Source organism: Xyrauchen texanus, chromosome 1, assembly GCF_025860055.1.
Source record: "Xyrauchen texanus isolate HMW12.3.18 chromosome 1, RBS_HiC_50CHRs, whole genome shotgun sequence".
Lineage (NCBI taxonomy): Eukaryota > Metazoa > Chordata > Actinopteri > Cypriniformes > Catostomidae > Xyrauchen > Xyrauchen texanus.
Window position 1 is genome coordinate 62,370,003 of NC_068276.1, and position 18,973 is coordinate 62,388,975.

General features: G+C 41.8%; 1 protein-coding gene across 6 annotated transcripts in view; it reads left to right on the forward strand.

The window, feature by feature from the left end:
• Nucleotides 1–18,973, forward strand: part of LOC127649456 (neurexin-2-like) — a 600,635-nt gene that overhangs the window by 292,492 nt on the left and 289,170 nt on the right. For all 6 annotated transcript variants that reach the window (XM_052134552.1, XM_052134585.1, XM_052134578.1 and 3 more), the window contains one exon: nt 11,165–11,466. In XM_052134552.1, coding sequence (XP_051990512.1) covers nt 11,165–11,466 — 302 coding nt within the window. The remainder of the gene's footprint in view (nt 1–11,164; nt 11,467–18,973) is intronic.

An 18,973-nucleotide genomic window follows, 5' to 3' on the forward strand; every position in this document is an offset into this window, starting at 1 on the left:
TTCAGTGTTAACGGTAAACATCTTTACTGTCGTCTCGTTCAGTGTTAACGGTAAACATCTTTACTGTCTTCTCGTTCAGTGTTAACGGTAAACATCTTTACTGTATTCTCGTTCAGTGTTAACGGTAAACATCTTTACTGTCTTCTCGTTCAGTGTTAACGGTAAACATCTTTACTCTCTTCTCGTTCAGTGTTAACGGTAAACATCTTTACTGTATTCTCGTTCAGTGTTAACGGTAAACATCTTTACTGTATTCTCGTTCAGTGTTAACGGTAAACATCTTTACTGTCTTCTCGTTCAGTGTTAACGGTAAACATCTTTTCTGTCGTCTCGTTTGTGTTTATTTCTCTTCATTGTTGGTGAAATTGATGTACTTTAAAGTTAAAGTAGCACAACTCCAGTCAGTTGTTAGCTACACTACAAGCTAACAAATCGTGGTTAACACATTATAAAGGTTTATTATCAGATGATACATTATATATATATTGTTTTTAATCAGAGCAGCTGGATCATTGCGTGTGTAAAGAAGTAACATATGTACTTTAGATGAGTGACGTTTCCCTGCAGCGTTTAAAGAGAGACTGATATCTGCACTGTTCAGTTAGTGTGGTTTTGGAATATGATGTTAATCACTGATGGACTCTATCATAGATGTTTGTATGTGTAATTATGGAGTGACAATATTTAACTCATTAACTGGTGTGCTGCCTTACTGTAACATCATACTCTCTAAATAAGCAGCAGCTCCATGTGCCACACATGTCGTGCTTGTCCAGGCAAGCAAAGTTTTGAAGGGTCAAGTGAAAGAGATTTGATCTTGCCTGACTGGACACGTATCTTGATTAAAGCATCAATTATGAAACATTCTTTAGACACACACAAACACATGCACATGTACACACACGCACACACAGGAGTGCTTCAGGGGTGTAGTTTCCCAGGGGGGTGGGGAAAGTGACCCCCCAAAAATGAAAACAAGCAAGTACAACCCCTTACCCCTTATTTATATAATGATCAATGATACATGTAGATGCATCACACTGTGGTTTGGGGCGATTTGGACCACATGGGGTGGAAAGTGACATCACACAAAACAATAATAATGTCTAATATCTCAAACTCCAGACCAGCACACACTAATGGTATAGATTTATACTAGATATATATAGGTAATGATTTCATTTTATAGGGAGCCAGTTTTTTTTCCTCATGTATTTATAGACTTTGGATCAGAACTACTTTATTATGTGCTGAAATGGAATATATGTTTGCCTTCGATGGTTTCCACGCTGGAGGGTTTCTGTGACGTGCCATTCAGCCTGGCATTACACAATCACTTCAGACTGTCTGACAAGAAATAAAAGCATGCTATTTTACTGTATGTATTCATGCAGGAAACACACGCATTCTGTGATGTGTGTCTTTGACATTGGGCATTTTGCTCATTGAGGGGTAAAATTGAAAAGCTGTCATCGTTAATAAACAAACAGCACATGGTGGGTTTGTGCAGCGTTGTCAATATCTCAAAATGCTCTTTGGTTTGGGGTGTAATAATGACCTCTATGCACAATCTGCAGCTCTAGTCATATATTGTTGTATTTTTTTGTAGATTCGGATAGTTAAACACACATCAGAACATTCGATTCCATTACATGTTCCATTTGAGGCCATTAGCACACATGCTAGAATGAAGATCACAGAGTGAACGGCTTTCATCATATGATTGATCGTCTACTGCCCTTGAAACACAGTACTGTTGTGTGGCACCGTAGTGATGCTGTCAGATGCTAATATCATGCACACGTATACACACACACACACGCACACACACACATGCACACGTACACACACACACACACACACACACCGCACACACACACATGCACACGTACACACACACACGCACAAGTACACACACACATGCACACGTACACACACACATGCACACGTACACACACACACATACACGCACACACACACATGCACACGTACACACACACATGCACACACACACATGCACACGTACACACACACATGCACACGTACACACACACACACACGTACACACACACATGCACACGTACACACACACACACACACGCACACACACACATGCACACGCACATGCACACGTACACACACACATGCACACACACACATGCACACACACACGCACACGTACACGTACACACACACACACATGCATGTACACGCACACACACACACACACACACTCACACACATGCACACGTACACACACACACACACACATGCATGCACACGCACAAACTCATGCACACACACACACGCACACACATGCACACACACACACACACACATGCACACACATGCACATGTACACACACACATGCACACACACAAACACATGCACACACACACTCACACTCACACACACACACATGCACACGTACACACACACAAACTCATGCACACACATGCACACGTACACACATGCACACACACACACGCACACACATGCACACACACGCACATGTACACACACACATGCACACACACAAACACATGCACACACACACTCACACTCACACACACACACACACATGCACACACATGCACACACACAAACACATGCACACACACTCACACACACACATGCACACGCACATGTACACACACACACATGCATGCACATGCACACACAAACACACACACTCACACACACACACACATGCACACGCACATGTACACACACACACATGCATGCACATACACACACACTCACACACACACACACATGCACACGCACATGTACACACACACACATGCGTGCACACGCACACACAAACACACACACTCACACACACACACACGCACACGTACACACACAAACACATGCACACACAAACACATGCACACACACAAACACATGCACACACACACAAACACATGCACACACACAAACTCACATGCACACGTACACACATGCGCACACACACACGCACACACATGCACACGTACACGTATACACACACACACGTACACGTACACACACACACATGCACACACACATACACACATACACACACACGCATACATGTAGTTGTTCCAGTTGTGATAACTGAATAAGGATTATTATAAATCATTGTTTTTGATGCTTATGATGTTTATTGTGTTTATGATGTTTATTATGTTTATTGTGTTTATTATGTTTATGATGTTTATGATGTTTATTGTGTTTATTATGTTTACATCAGAGCAGAATGGAGTGGATGAAATCATCATAACTACAAACTCTGTGTGTATCAAACATGACGTCATGATTCTTGTTTGTGTAGACACTGAAACATCTATAATGAGATCATCTTACATATGAATCTTATAATTATAATGTGTTCATTGTGTTCTAGTGACGTATTCAACTCGTTTCAGTTAAGACTAAACATTCAAATGAGAAATAATAATCATTTTATTAACATCTTAAATTCACTTTATATGTATGTTTGTATATTTATATATATGTTTCAAAGGACTTGAAATCCAGTTTATATCTTTATTACAGGCCACTAAGTACACTCACCTAAAGGATTATTAGGAACACATACTAATACTGTGTTTGACCCCCTTTCGCCTTCAGAACTGCCTTAATTCTACGTGGCACTGATTCAACAAGGTGCTGAAAGCATTCTTTAGAAATGTTGGCCCATATTGATAGGATAGCATCTTGCAGTTGATGGACATTTGTGGGATGCACATCCAGGGCACGAAGCTCCCGTTCCACCACATCCCAAAGATGCTCTATTGGGTTGAGATCTGGTGACTGTGGGGGCCATTTTAGTACAGTGAACTCATTGTCATGTTCAAGAAACCAATCTGAAATGATTCGAGCTTTGTGACATGGTGCATTATCCTGCTGGAAGTAGCCATCAGAGGATGGGTACATGGTGGCCATAAAGGGATGGACATGGTCAGAAACAATGCTCAGGTAGGCCGTGGCATTTAAACGATGCCCAATTGGCACTAAGGGGCCTAAAGTGTGCCAAGAAAACATCCCCCACACCATTACACCACCACCACCAGCCTGCACAGTGGTAACAAGGCATGATGGATCCATGTTCTCATTCTGTTTACGCCAAATTCTGACTCTACCATCTGAATGTCTCAACAGAAATCGAGACTCATCAGACCAGGCAACATTTTTCCAGTCTTCAACTGTCCAATTTTGGTGAGCTCTTGCAAATTGTAGCCTCTTTTTCCTATTTGTAGTGGAGATGAGTGGTACCCGGTGGGGTCTTCTGCTGTTGTAGCCCATCCGCCTCAAGGTTGTGCGTGTTGTGGCTTCACAAATGCTTTGCTGCATACCTCGGTTGTAACGAGTGGTTATTTCAGGCAAAGTTGCTCTTCTATCAGCTTGAATCAGTCGGCCCATTCTCCTCTGACCTCTAGCATCAACAAGGCATTTTGCCCACAGGACTGCCGCATACTGGATGTTTTTCCTTTTCACACCATTCTTTGTAAACCCTAGAAATGGTTGTGCGTGAAAATCCCAGTAACTGAGCAGATTGTGAAATACTCAGACCGGCCCGTCTGGCACCAACAACCATGCCACGCTCAAAATTGCTTAAATCACCTTTCTTTCCCATTCTGACATTCAGTTTGGAGTTCAGGAGATTGTCTTGACCAGGACCACACCCCTAAATGCATTGAAGCAACTGCCATGTGATTGGTTGATTAGATAATTGCATTAATGAGAAATTGAACAGGTGTTCCTAATAATCCTTTAGGTGAGTGTATATGTATGCATTATGTAAAGGAATTCACTTGATTTAAATAATGATGTATGTGATGAATTCATGTTCATCAATCATGTAGTTGATTCAGTTCAAATGTTTCATTGATTGACAGCTCTAATAAACACAAAACACACTTCTCAAATCCCTGATATTCCATGTTTTCCATGAGTTTGGGAACTACATTTCCTCTTCCCGAATCCCCGCCCACCCAAATCAAAGCTGCGGAATGATTGATAGGCGGAGAGTGTTTCTGATTGGCTGAAACAGCATGGGCGTGTTCTGCTTAAAACTGTTGGAATAATATCAGAGTGTCATTGATGGTTTGTGTGTTTGAAGTGCTGGGAATTAAAAGTCTGTTTAGTGTTTATATGATGTGTTTGGTCATAATTGTGTGACCCGTCTGATGGTTGTTAATCTCTTGAGTTTGCTCATATTAAAGCACAGAGAGAGGATGATTCGCTTTAATGTGATATTCTTACTGCGGTTGTGTTGCGTGTCGGTCGCCGCAGGCTCTGATGTCGTATCTGCTCTGTGCAGCAGCGGCAGTCTGCAGGATTGTAGCCGCTAGCTTCTGGCTTTGTGAGTGCTGCAGACTTTCACGCGTTCGGCTCAGATGTGCCGTCAGTTTCAGCTCAAACTCAGAATGATTCTCTGCTGTTCAATTCTGACACATGCACAATAATAGTTTGAACTAGCCTAAGATGATACGCTGGTTTAAGATGGTCTAGCTGATGTCAGATGACACGTGCTACACGCTCTCTAAAACATCCACAGCAGGCCAGATTAACTGGCTTCAGCCGGGAGACCAGCAAACCTGCTTAAACTGGTGTAAGATGGTTTTCAGCAGTATGTGTGCTATTGCAGACTGTTTCGATTATTTAGATTTATTCTGTGTGATAAACACTTCACTCTGCAATAAGAGCTCACTTCGATTTGTTTGGAAGGAAGTAGATGGTTTGTTCGTCATTGTTACAGAATCAAAATATAGAAGATTTACATTTCAGACCCTGGACAAACACAAACAAACAGTAAACAAGAGTGAATCTGAGTCAGATAAATGATTCATCTCATCTCAACTACTAATAAACTACTCAAGTACTACTCATCGGATCTCTACACGTCATACAGGCAAGACTGGGGCAAGTTGTCATACTGTTATTAATAAAATGACAACATGGCCCGACCTGTCATTATGAAAGACTGTTCTGAATGTACTGTGTGTCCGTGTGCTTTTATTGTGTTCACCTTTGATCAGCAGATATCACAAACACACAATGATCTGGAGAGTTTACTTCACACAACACCTCGACTAGTGAAACACGTTTGTGTGATCGGATGTTTGTTGCTGAGATGACTTTGTGACAACTAGCCCCGTATACAGACTGAGCAATGTTCAGACATGTTTACTGACACTTGAATGCAACACAACTGTATTTCGGAGATGATGACTGGATGGAATGCTATGTACTGGAGTGACATACTGCACACTGATCCACAGACTCTTTATAATCGTAGTATGCAGTGTGCAAGTACACTAGTATTCCTGGCATGTGTTGTGTTGTACATTCCTCATATGTCACCCTCAGGACGTTTGATGGTATTCAATCACACAGGACTTGTGAATGACATCATCACTGCAGTAATTATGCTGGTTTAATTAGTAAAGTGCAGATCTCACCCCCTGACTCCGTATGGAACAAGTGCACATCTATATATCACTGAACAAGTGTACTGGGAGATTTACGTACAGTATATGCAGCATATGCTCTCTCACTAGTCACTGTGTCTGCTTTTGTGTTCCACAGAAGACATATGACAAATGCATTAGGGTGAGTAAATGATGACAGAATGATTCCAGATATTCCAAGTGAGGAGGAAGACGGCCAGAGAGACAGACAGGAGTGTTTATGGTGGTCTCACTGCAGCGGGGGGATCAGGGGGATTTAAACAGGGATCACACACAGATCCGTCCAGTGAAGAGGAAGAGTGGAACGATTGTAAATCTTCCGCTGAGCTCTTCTGTTCCTCTCAGAGACTTTAACTCAACACTTACAGTCCTTTAGCAGCACTTTAAAGGAATCCTTCAGCAACATTCTGTCATCATTCACTCGCCCTTGTGTGGTTCCAAACCTGTGTGACCTTCTTAAACAAACGGAGATGGTTAGCAGAATGTTCACGCTGCTCTTTTAGTAGTTGGACTTAGGAAAGTTTGAGGAGAGTCACCTGTCCTCTGTGAAAAGCGCTTTGAGTGTCGTGTCAGAAAGGCACTATATAAATGTAACGTTCTTTCATTTGAGGCCAGTGAAGCAGGACACTGTTGGTTAAAGTTGTAGGTTACAGAGTTTAACTCATTAAAACCTGAATCTAATTCTCACCTTGAAAACCTCGTCAGATTAAGACACCATTTCACTGTGAGTGATCAGTGGATGACGCTACTGTCCCTTCTACCAGCGAGGGCGGCGAACATGTACGCAGCACTGACAAGGAGATGCTTCACGTCCTTTCAAGGGTGGTCGAAGAGCTAGATATCAAGTGGTCTCCTCCAGAGGAACCTAAAAATCTCACCTTAATGAATGGTTCCTGCAGTCCGGACGCTGCCAGATGATCGAATCTCATAGAGCTGCCCCGTTCTTCCCTGAAGTTCATAAGAAACTGTCAAAATCCTGGCGTGTGCCCTATTCAGCTCGCCTGTGCAGGGATTAAATCCTCTCTAAAGTGGATCACGGGAAAGAAAATGGTTATGCCCAACTACCCCCTGTGTAGGAGGTGGTAGTGGTACACTTCTGCCCAGCGAGTAGCATGGTATGGAAATCACGCCGCATTCATCCTTCCAAGCCCTGTCGACTGACGTCCGCACTGGCTGGAAGAGCATACTCATCAGTGGGGCAAGCTGGTTCAGCACTCCAATCGATGGCGGTGCTCCAGGTCTTTCAAGCCAAGCTCCTCAAGCAAATGCATGAGCAAGGCTACGATCCGGAGACATTCAAAGAGCTTTGCACCGCTACTGACTTAGCGCTGCGTGCCACGAAAGTTCTGGATCATTCTGGCTAACCCTCACGGACATTTGTGACAAGGAAAAATCCACTCTGTTGGATGCTCCAGTGTCTCCAGCCGGCCTCTTTGGTGGCTCTGTGGATAAGTATGCCGAGAGTTACAGGCTATAAGATATTTTATGCCGAAACAGAGTAACGTATCACAGCTGGTTCATTCCCCCTAAGTTTCGAGCCAGTGCCCAGCCAAAAGCTCAATGCCCGCTGCCTCAGCGCCACTACCTGCTGCCGCCGAGCCACTGGTGAGGCCACACAAGCCGTAGCCCAAATGGAAGCAGCCGTATCAGTGCACACCTCGCACCAGCAAAGACTTTCTCTGTACTGTCGATACGATGGCTTATGAGTTGCAGGGTAAAATTTGCCCAATTGGTGTTAAAGCACACTCAACTAGAGGCATGGCCTCCTCATGGGCATGGACGAACAGTGTGTCTTTACAAGACATGTTTTGCAGCAGGATGGTCTTCTCAAAACACATTTGTTAGCCTAGACGTAACGTCTGTCTTCACAAGTCCTCTCTGTTTAGAGCGTTGCTATTAGTTTGCCAAACATATACTTATGCTCCTTCCCTTAAGTACAGCTCCCCATCATTTTACACAATCGGCTGCATCAGGCCGTTGAAATTTACCATAAAGTCACAAGCACTGTGATTATAAATAAACTCCATTCCCGACTGGGTTTGTGAAGGGGTTCATACTATATGCCTGTAGTTCATATATTCATTCTGAGTGCTCCCCTCCTGGCCCAATATGGGGGTCACTCACTTGCAGCATACTCATGTTGGTTGCCATCCCACGGACTGTGGCACTATGTTTCCTCTCTGGAAGGTTATGTCATGTAGTGTGGTGTGATGGGATTCTGTTCCCCATACAGTGTATTGAGTCATAAGAGAACATCTCGGTTACGTACGTAACCTCGGTTCCCTGAGATGAAGCGAATGAGACGTTGTGAACGCTGGCCGCACTACAAGATCCAGAGTTCTTTTGAGGTATGAACGATGCGCTCCTTGTCCCTGAGTGGAATGGTGTTCGCTCGGCTGCTTTTATACTGGACAGCTTCCTGCCTAAAAGGGCGGGGCTCAAACACCATAGCCAATATTAGAATAGTGGCGTTATTGTAGAGAGGACGTGTGCTGATTGTCATGACAACTGATGCAGCATCTGATTTACTTAGATTCTTGCTGCAGAACTCCTTTACACAAATAGCAACATCTGTCGTTCATCAAAGTTAAATGCATTCCTCACCCCTTGCATGTTTGTTTATGAAATATTTTGGCTAATTTGATGATTGTGGTACCCTCAGGTCCATTTAGCACATTTTATGTGGTTCATATGTTTTGTGCTGAATTCCTCTGATTTGACTGTCCTCGGATTGCTTATGGGCCTGTTCAGAACCAAAGACTGAACATAAAACACTGTTCTGCTGCACAGACACTGATGCTTCATGCAGGACCCAATCCCGTCACAGTTTAATGTGTTTTAGTGGCGTGACAAACATTTGTGGCTTTGCAGCGTATAGAGAAAATACTGCAAAACAACTTACATTAAACAACACACTCTTGTGCTCTAATCGCTGCATTTTATGTGCACTATAATTGCTCTGTTTTCTGTTTTATTGTTATTTCTCTGTGTGTGTGTGTGTGTGTGTGTGTGTGTGTGGTGTGTGTGTGTGTGTGCATGTGAGATGTGTGTGTGTGTGTGTGTGTGTGTGTGTGTGTGTGTGCATGTGAGAGTGTGTGTGTGTGTGTGTGTGCGTGTGAGAGTGTGTGTGTGTGAGTGTGTGTGTGTGTGTGTGTGGAAGTGTTTGTGTGCGTGTGTGTGTGTGTGTGTGTGTGTGTGTGTGTGTGAGTGAGTGAGTGAGTGTGTGTGGAAGTGTTTGTGTGTGTGTGCGTGCATGCGTGCGTGTGTGTGTGTGTGAGTGTGTGTGGAAGTGTTTGTGTGTGTGTGCGTGCATGCGTAGTGTGATGTGTGAGTGTGTGTGGAAGTGTTTGTGTGTGTGTGCGTGCATGCGTGCGTGTGTGTGTGTGAGTGTGTGTGGAAGTGTTTGTGTGTGTGTGCGTGCATGCGTGCGTGTGTGTGTGAGTGTGTGTGGAAGTGTTTGTGTGTGTGTGCGTGCATGCATGCGTGCGTGTGTGTGTGTGTTTACTGCTTTACTACTAAAGCTTTGAATATATTTGCATGATTCTCAGAGCAGAATAATAAATATAATACACATCAACAGCACCAGAAAGCAACAACAAAATCAGAGTGTAATGGAAATACACACATTTAGAATTACGAGTTTGTGCATCACAGTAAAATAAATAAATTGTAGGTTATGATGTGAAGCTCTGCATGACTTCTGTAATCTGCTGTGATTTGTTGAAACAGGATTTTTAACTGGAATAAATGTAGGATGGGATTTTATCCATCCGGAATTGATTGGATGATCTGGATGGGACAGGTTTTTGAAAAATAATACAGCTTAGTGACGTCAGTGGAAAATTTTTATATCATATTATAAAGTGCAACACATTTCTTTTTATTTATGTTTGGAATAACATGCATTAATACACTGTTCACAATGTGTATAATGAGTCATGTTGAATGTGTTGTTGTGGTTTAGTGGTTAATGATCTGATAACCACACTAACAAAACAATACACATATATATATACTTTCACATGAGTGAACACATGACATATGTCCTCCAATCATGATGACACAGCAGAGGAAACACTTGTTGTGGCGGAGCGGGCAGTGAATCTCCAGAGGCCGCTGAGTAAAGTTCGTCTCGCAGACTGCGTCGGTGTGGGTTGGGAATACCGCCGTAATAGTTTAACGAGCAGATTCTCTCTGAGCCGGATTCTCCAGAGTATTTTGGAAGCAATTACTCCAAAACCAATAAAAACAACTGCAATATCAAGTTAAACGGTGAAAATGAACTGCGTTGAATCCACAAGACAATTTTACAGTTTAAATGTTTGAAATTCATTGACACAAACTCTCTTAGAACAAACAACGTTTATTTAAGCACATTACGCTGTAACGACATGAACAGAGTACTGAAATGATGATGTAGCATGTTTCCAGTGTGACTGTTGTTTGTAATCATTGTCATTGAGGGGTCGTTCAGGGGTCGTTCAGGGGTCGTTCAGGGGTTACATCAGACTTGAGTTTTACGGTACGCATCAGAGCTCATTAGAAATGTAATGATGTAATGTAGAGTCGTTTGATTCACTCATGAAAGTCCAGTCGTTTTATTTGCAGTACATTTGATACGTTTATTGATTAAAAGAGTCATTACATTGATATAACTCATCGAGATGAAGGCTGAGAGTTCATCTCGTTCTCTCCGTCTGTGCAGGTAAAGAGGAATCGGTGGCCACCTTCAAAGGAAACGAGTTTTTCTGCTATGATCTGTCCATGACGCCGATCCAGAGCAGCACGGATGAAATCACGCTGTCTTTCCGAACACTTCAACGGAACGGTCTGATGCTTCACACGGGAAAATCGGCGGACTACGTCAACCTGTCGCTGAAGAGCGGCGCCGTTTGGCTCGTCATCAACCTCGGCTCCGGCGCCTTCGAGGCCCTCGTGGAACCGGTGAACGGGAAGTTTAACGACAACACTTGGCACGATGTTAAAGTCACCCGAAACCTGCGACAGGTAAGACGGAACGCTGTTTTTTTTAGAAATCTTTAGGCGGATATTGATTGTGTTTTTCTGACCAGATGATTTTATGAGCGGAAGATCGGGAATCACTTTTGCAAACATTTGTGGTGCACTTGTGATCACACAGTCATTACTGCCATGCAGTACACTTCAAACGAACCGTCTGTGTTGTCATTTAAAGACTTCTATCAGGGGTCTAAAGACTTTCAGGAATAGGATCTGGTCAAACTCAGGCACTGAAACTTTGAACAATAATGAAATAAAGAGCTGAAATCAGCCGTCGATCTGTGCAGGATCAACAGTAATATGAACTTCAAGTTCATGGTGGTGGTGTAGTGGGCTAAAGCACATAACTGTCAATCAGAAGGTTGCTGGTTTGATCCCCACAGTCACCACCATTGTGTCCTTGAGTAAGACACTTAACTCCAGGTTGCTCCGGGGGGATTGTCCCTGTAATAAGTGCTCTGTATAATACATTGGTAATCAGAAGGTTGCTGGTTTGATCCCCACAGTCACCACCATTGTGTCCTTGAGTAAGACACTTAACTCCAGGTTGCTCCGGGGGGATTGTCCCTGTAATAAGTGCACTGTAAGTCGATTTGGATAAAAGCATCTGCCAAATGCATTAATGTAAATGTAAATGTTTTAGAGTGAGTTGTTTCACAGTAGGGTCTTACGGGGCTAAACGGCACTTTTGATTTGATTTTCTCCCAAAACACCAGCACCATGAGATCATTGTGTGTAATGTCTACAGTTTGAGGTCATTTGATCTAATACTCTAATATTTGATCAAATCAAAAGTTTTCCTATAACTGTCCAATAAGGATAGATTTGGGGTAAAATGCCCCCAGTTGCAGGGGCTAAAGATGAAGAATGTTTAAAGCGACTGATTCAATCACAATGAAGATTCATTTGATTCTAGGAGATGTTCATGAATATCAAATGTGATTGAAATGCACTCTTTTCTGAACTGCTTATTTTTAATAAACATTCTCTTAATTTGTTATTCCAAAAAGCATCAAAATGTCTTAAATGTTGACAAATTATGCCCTATAACTATTGCCATTCAATAGAAATACATGTATTTTTATTTTTTCAGTCTTGATACACTTTGTGACCAGAAACAAATCTAATTTTCCTTGATGTGTGCCTTTAGCCCTTTTGTACCCTACACCTCTCACAAATACAGCAAACGCATTTGAGCGCTTATATGCAACGCTACAATGGGAACTAAATTACAAAAGCAACCAATTCATGAATTTAATATCTAACCTTTTAAGCTAGGCAGAAATCATTACATATTATTACTATTATTATTATTATTATTATTATTATTATTATTATTAATACTATTACTATTATTATTATTATTATTATTATTATTATTATTATTACTACTACTATTAGTATTATTATTATAATTATTATTAATATTGTCATTACTATTTGTAGTAGTAGTGGTAGTATTACTACTATTATTATTACTATTATTTTATTATTATTATTGGTAGTAGTAGTAGTATTGGTATTAGTATTACTATTATTATTTTAATTATTATTAATATTGTCATTATTATTATTAGTAGTAGTGGTTGTAGTATTACTATTATTATTATTATTGTATTACTATTATTATTATTATTATTATTATTATTAGTCATAGTTCTGTTATTATTATTATTAGTTGTAGTATTATAATAATAATAATTAGTATTATTACTTTTATCAATAATAATAATATTATTATTATTATTACTACTACTATTAGTATTATTATTATAATTATTATTAATATTGTCATTATTATTATTAATAGTAGTGGTTGTAGTATTACTATTATTATTTTTATATTACTATTATTATTATCATTATCATTAATTGATTACCAAACTGAACAGTATACCAAATAAACTCTTAACCAGAGTTTATAGAAATATGCAGTTATTGAATATGAAAAATAAAATGGAAAACATTAAAGAATAAAAATGAATTAAGAGTAAAAATAAGAAATAAAGTGCCCCGATGATAATAATAATGTTAAAATAATAAAAACAGTTAGAAGTTAGTAGCACTTGGGGACATGGCAAAAATATCAACATACACTCAAAGCAAAGTAGTAAATTGATCATTTAAGATGCACCCTTTTGGCCATTTAATTGTGATAATCGGCCAATACGGCAGAAAACTCACTAATAAATGATTTTATCCATCAAGACATCTATGACAGTGGCATGAAGTTGTACTGCATCGCAGGAATGAGCCACTCATGTTTGGCTGGAATCCCGAGTGCTTCCTAACGTCTGTTCTTCACAGGTGTGTGTGTGCAGCCATGATGAGAGTTGTTAAAGTCGATCCAGACAGCTATAAGACTCATGCCTCTGCGTCAAGACTCCATTAACTGCATCTAAACTCAATGTTCTGAGCGGCTGTAAGTCCAAAATTACAACGACTCTAATGAAGTCCACAGTCCTGAGGAACAGAGGAAATCAAGGACGTGTCCCAGATGAAAAACAAAAGAAATGGGTAATAATTAGCTCTGGCAATCGGTTAATGAATTAGTGTGCCATCTCGTCAGTGCTGAAATCATTTATTGTATTCCAGATTTAAGTTAAAGATTGATTTCTCAACACGGCGACTATGAAGCTTTCTAAGCATCCATTTCTTGGTTTGAGCATCCTGACACGGAAACATTGACTCGACCACCCGTGTGAGTTTGGGGCGGGACTATCTGTATGTTCAACCAATGGAAGACGGAAAACCTGTTTGTTTAAAAACACTCATTATTTCAACAAGTCAGTTTGGTGATGCCGGTGGCTCAGAAATGAATCTCTTAAGCTCCAACCGCATAGCAATATTTGCTGTGAGAACGTGTCATGTGTGAACGGCCCCTCATTCACTCGCAGTGAGCGCGCTTGGACGAGGTGTGTTCTCTTCAATGTGAGTGATACTTCAAGCTTCAATTGTTCTGTGGCAGAAAAATGCTTGATACAGAATTTACACGGACACAATAAAAGTATAAATATTTCTCAGAATAGGAGTTACTATTTCCCAACACATTAGGACCAAAATATACATTAACCCTGTTTTTCCTCAAAATGGAAATAACATTGGAAAGATAGCTGCATTTGCCTCGAGGTCAGCTGCCATCTCAAACAATGCTGTCAGGTACTTTTAGAGAAAGATTGTGAGTTTTCTTGAGCCTTACATGAGGAGAGATGTTGTATGACACCCGAGTCCAGACAAGAAAACAAGATGCGTTCAACATCATTGATTACTGCAGCAGCATTATTATGAGAGAGTGATGGAGCAAACATCATCTGAACATGATCCACAACAACTCTCAATGCCAAAACACACACAAATAACATTGTGTAAACCCCAAATCCGAATGATTCACCCACACACACACACACTATTACTCAACTCTAATCAGAGGATGTAAGCAGAAATGAGTGAACACACACACACACACACACACACACACACACACACTTTCTCTCTCTGACACACACAGAGACTGAGTAAAAGCGAGCGAGTGGTTCAATAGTGCTGGTTTAATTGCAGCAGCAGATAGCGGCGACGAGACGTGATCGATTTCACTCGCAATGCCTCTCTCGCTGCACTGGTAATTGTAATCGGAACGAATGGCTTGTCAGCCGTAATGACCAAGAGTGTAATTGGCTGCTGTTGCTGAAGGGCGTGTCAGCTATAATAACGGATATCACTATTGGCTACTGCTGTGAATCCAGAGAGGAAACAAAAGGAAGATCTTTGTCCAGGACTCGACTCATTTACACACTCAAGAGTGTCTTTATTCTCATCAGAACAAATGAGATGTGGACACAAATGTCTCGGTTACTTAGATTGTAACCCTGGTTCCCAGAGTGAGAACGAGACGCTGTATATTCACTCTGGGAAACTGTCCAAGTGTCAAAAATGTATTGGATGATGGGACTTAAGCGATGCCCCTAGGGAGCGCTCACTTTCACGAAGGTATGAGCCTATGCAGCTGCTAGAGAGTTTGGCCAGATGTGCAGCATCTCATTTCTACTTAGGGGAACCAGGGTTACGTTCTACAGGGTTACGAACCGAGACATTCCCCTTAACCTCGTGTGGCAAGCATATAGCATCACACAAATGTGCTTAAGTGTCAGAATAAAAAGAAGGAATTATGAGTTTACTTCTGTTCCAACAGAGAAAACCTGGGAAGCAGGAGTCAAACCCTCATCCAGATTACATAATCTAACAAATGTTTGCGGAGAGGACAACCCTGCCGCCATATAAATGTCCTCCAAGGACGCACCTCTAGCCAAAGCCCATGAGGATGCCATGGTCCTAGTAGAATAGGCTCGAAAACTCGTAGGCGAATGTAACCACGCACTTCGTAAGCACTTGAAATTGCATCATAAGTCAATGAGACAATCTTCGCTTGGACACCCAAACACCCCAGTTGCAGACTGCCACCAAAGCACACAAAGTACAATCAACATAAACTCGCAGCCGCCAAACTGGGCAAAGCATATGCAACCTTTCATGCTCCCCGACTCAAATGGAGGAGAATAGAAAGCCTGAATATGAATAGTCTGCAAGTGAAATTATATCAAAATAACCTAGGGCAAATAGCCCAAATCACCCTTCAGAAAAATCCATACATAAGAAATTGATTGACAGGGCATGCAAAACACCAACTCTTCTAAACGATGCCATTGCCACTTGCAGGGCTGTTTTAAGAGTCAAATCATTATGCAGAGAATGTTGCCAAGGGCTCGAATGGAGCACCCGAGTGCACCTCTAAAACAACAGATAAATCCCATAAAGGAACACAGACGGGACGAAAAGGGTCTAAGCCTGCATCCCAGCACATGAAACGAAAGACAAAAGAATGTCTACTGACAGAGGCTTTAAGCATTACCGGGGCAACCCCCGCCCCAAGACACTCTTGCAAAATTTCCAGCACTGTACCGACGGGGCAGTGAACTGGATTTTCACCTCCCGCTGTTTTCACCAAGAAGCAAAAATATGCCAGCTGAATGTATAAAGCCTCCTAGATGATGGAGCTCTAGCATTTAGAATTGTATCAACCACAGCGGGGGATAATCCATCATTCAAAAGTAACCCATAACTTCCACAAGTCTAGCTGGGGGTGCCAAATGCTGCCCTGTACAGCAGACTGATCAGTAGAAATGCGTAAGGACGTGCTGTCGGCCACTGATGCATGAGCTGGAGTCCAGCTACACTCCTAGAAACTAGGCTGTTGGCCTGGCAACAGAACACTCCTGTCTAGGTTTACATGCAGCCCCTGATTGCTCAAATGGCTGAGAATAACATCTCGATGCTGGGCAGCCAAAGTCTCCACGTGGGCTATTACCAGTCAATAGTCAAGATAATTCAAAATGTGGATGCTTTGAAGCCTCAAGGGCATCAACGCTGCATCCAAGCATTTCGTGAAAATGCATGGTGCCACTGCAAGTCTGAACGAAAGGGTGCAAAATTGGTACACTTTGCCCCCAAAAGCGAATCTTAGAAAATGCCTGTGCTTTGGCTCAATCTGAATATTGCCACAAAACAGTCCCCCAGCTGCACTTGTGACATTATTTGTTTCTGCGTCAGCATTCTGAATTGAGATTTCATTAGAGAGAAATTCAAACGTCTTAAATCCAGAATTGGACGCAAGGTGCCTGAATTGAATGGAATAACTATGCTTTATCGTTTAAGTACACAGTTCAAAATGCTCTTCAGCAGCTGCTAAGCCGACAGACGGGCAGACAGAGGAATTAATGCCTGCTCTTATCGCAGTGCTTTCTGTAACCACTAGATGGCATGCTTGGTTTACTTTTGGCGACTGTATCGGAACCAGCGGCACAGTGGAGGGAAGCCTTCGATCCTCCAATACTGTGGCTGGTTGAAGGGAATTTCATAATGTTTTGCCTTTATTGTATCTGGGCAAAAATGATGAGGGCCCTGAAGTGTATCTACAGCAGGGACGCTGACAGAAAAAAACCTTTTCCCTAGTATTTTGAATGGGGGAAAGTGTATGAACATTAGGGGGAATGTTTATTTATGAAGACTGGTTTGCCACAACGGCCCCAGCTTTCTTTATGGGGGACAACATGTGGTTCTTATGTTCACTGTATGTTTTGTGTACACTTGTGCTTGATGAACATTGAATGCTGTTATGCATGTCTCGAGACCCTTGGTCATGTAGGCAGAAGCGAAAATCAAGCTGAAAATATTCAATGCTTGTTTGCAAGTGAAAATTACTGGGGAAACTGAACTAAATTGGTGTACTGAAATACACGTTAGACACTAAACTGTTCCTGGTATATAATGGGGGAGCAACGTGTAGTACCCGGATAGTGCAAAACACCCTCATGAACAAAAGCATCACCCTGACCAATGCGTGCAAGCCTCTGGGGGGAAAATGAGGGAAGTCCTAACAGAGCCGATATGAACTCAAAGGCATAACTTAATGTGATGCACTTAGTTGGACTGCAAATCTATCGTGTGTAGATCCAACCGCTGACTAAAAAGAGTGACATCCATGCCGTCTCCAAAAAATTGAGCAGAGATAGCAGTGAACGCCTGCATAGTCCATGAACGGGTGAAAGAAAAAAAAAGTTAAAATACCTTGCATCACCTGATAGAATCACGAAAGAATAATGATGAAGCACTCATTCTCCCAGAAGGACACAGAAAAATAGGCCAATTTGTTCCCTTCCAATGACAAATTCTCTCATACAGTTTTTTTTTCTTTTCTTTTCTTTTTAATGGCGACGGCTCTAGACGTGAATGTATCGCTTTTGCATGCTTTGTTCATCAGAATATTGCCACCAAGCTAGGCCTAAGAGGTTTGCACTGTCGCTCAGGGGGAGACAAACACAAAGAAGAGTCCGATGTCCATTCCCACTCCAATCCTCTCAGACACAAAGCCAAAATCCCAAATGCCTCCCGCACACAGAGCTCCAAATCTGGAGACAGTGGAACTGGAACAAGTGGGGAGAACGCCTCTTGGTGAGAAATTGCAATGTGCCGCTGTCCCAGTCAGACCTTTGTAATGTTTGAAAAAACCCAATTAAAATTGCTCTGAAATTGACGCTGTATAAATGACGTCCTTTCGACACTCAAATGGGAGAATTAATAATCCTTGCTAGAAACAAACCCTGGCTGACAAATCCGTGCACTGAAGAACAGAAAATCTTGATGGCGTGAATACGAGTGCCTTTATGGAGCCTGTGACATAGCTCCCGAGGGGCGTCGTTTAAGCGCCATTAACCGATAAATTGGTGTGATTGTATAAGAGCTTCAGACCACGTGACACTCGGATTGTGTCCCATAGCAAATATGCAGCTTGAGAGACAGACAGCCTGTCTATCTAATCCATGATATGCTGTACTGTCTGTCTCACCTTACACAAACACACACACACATCTTTTATCTTAAAGGTTTCCAAATCTGCAGTCTTACCTGAACTCTCTCTCTTGTGTGTGTGTGTGAGTGTGTG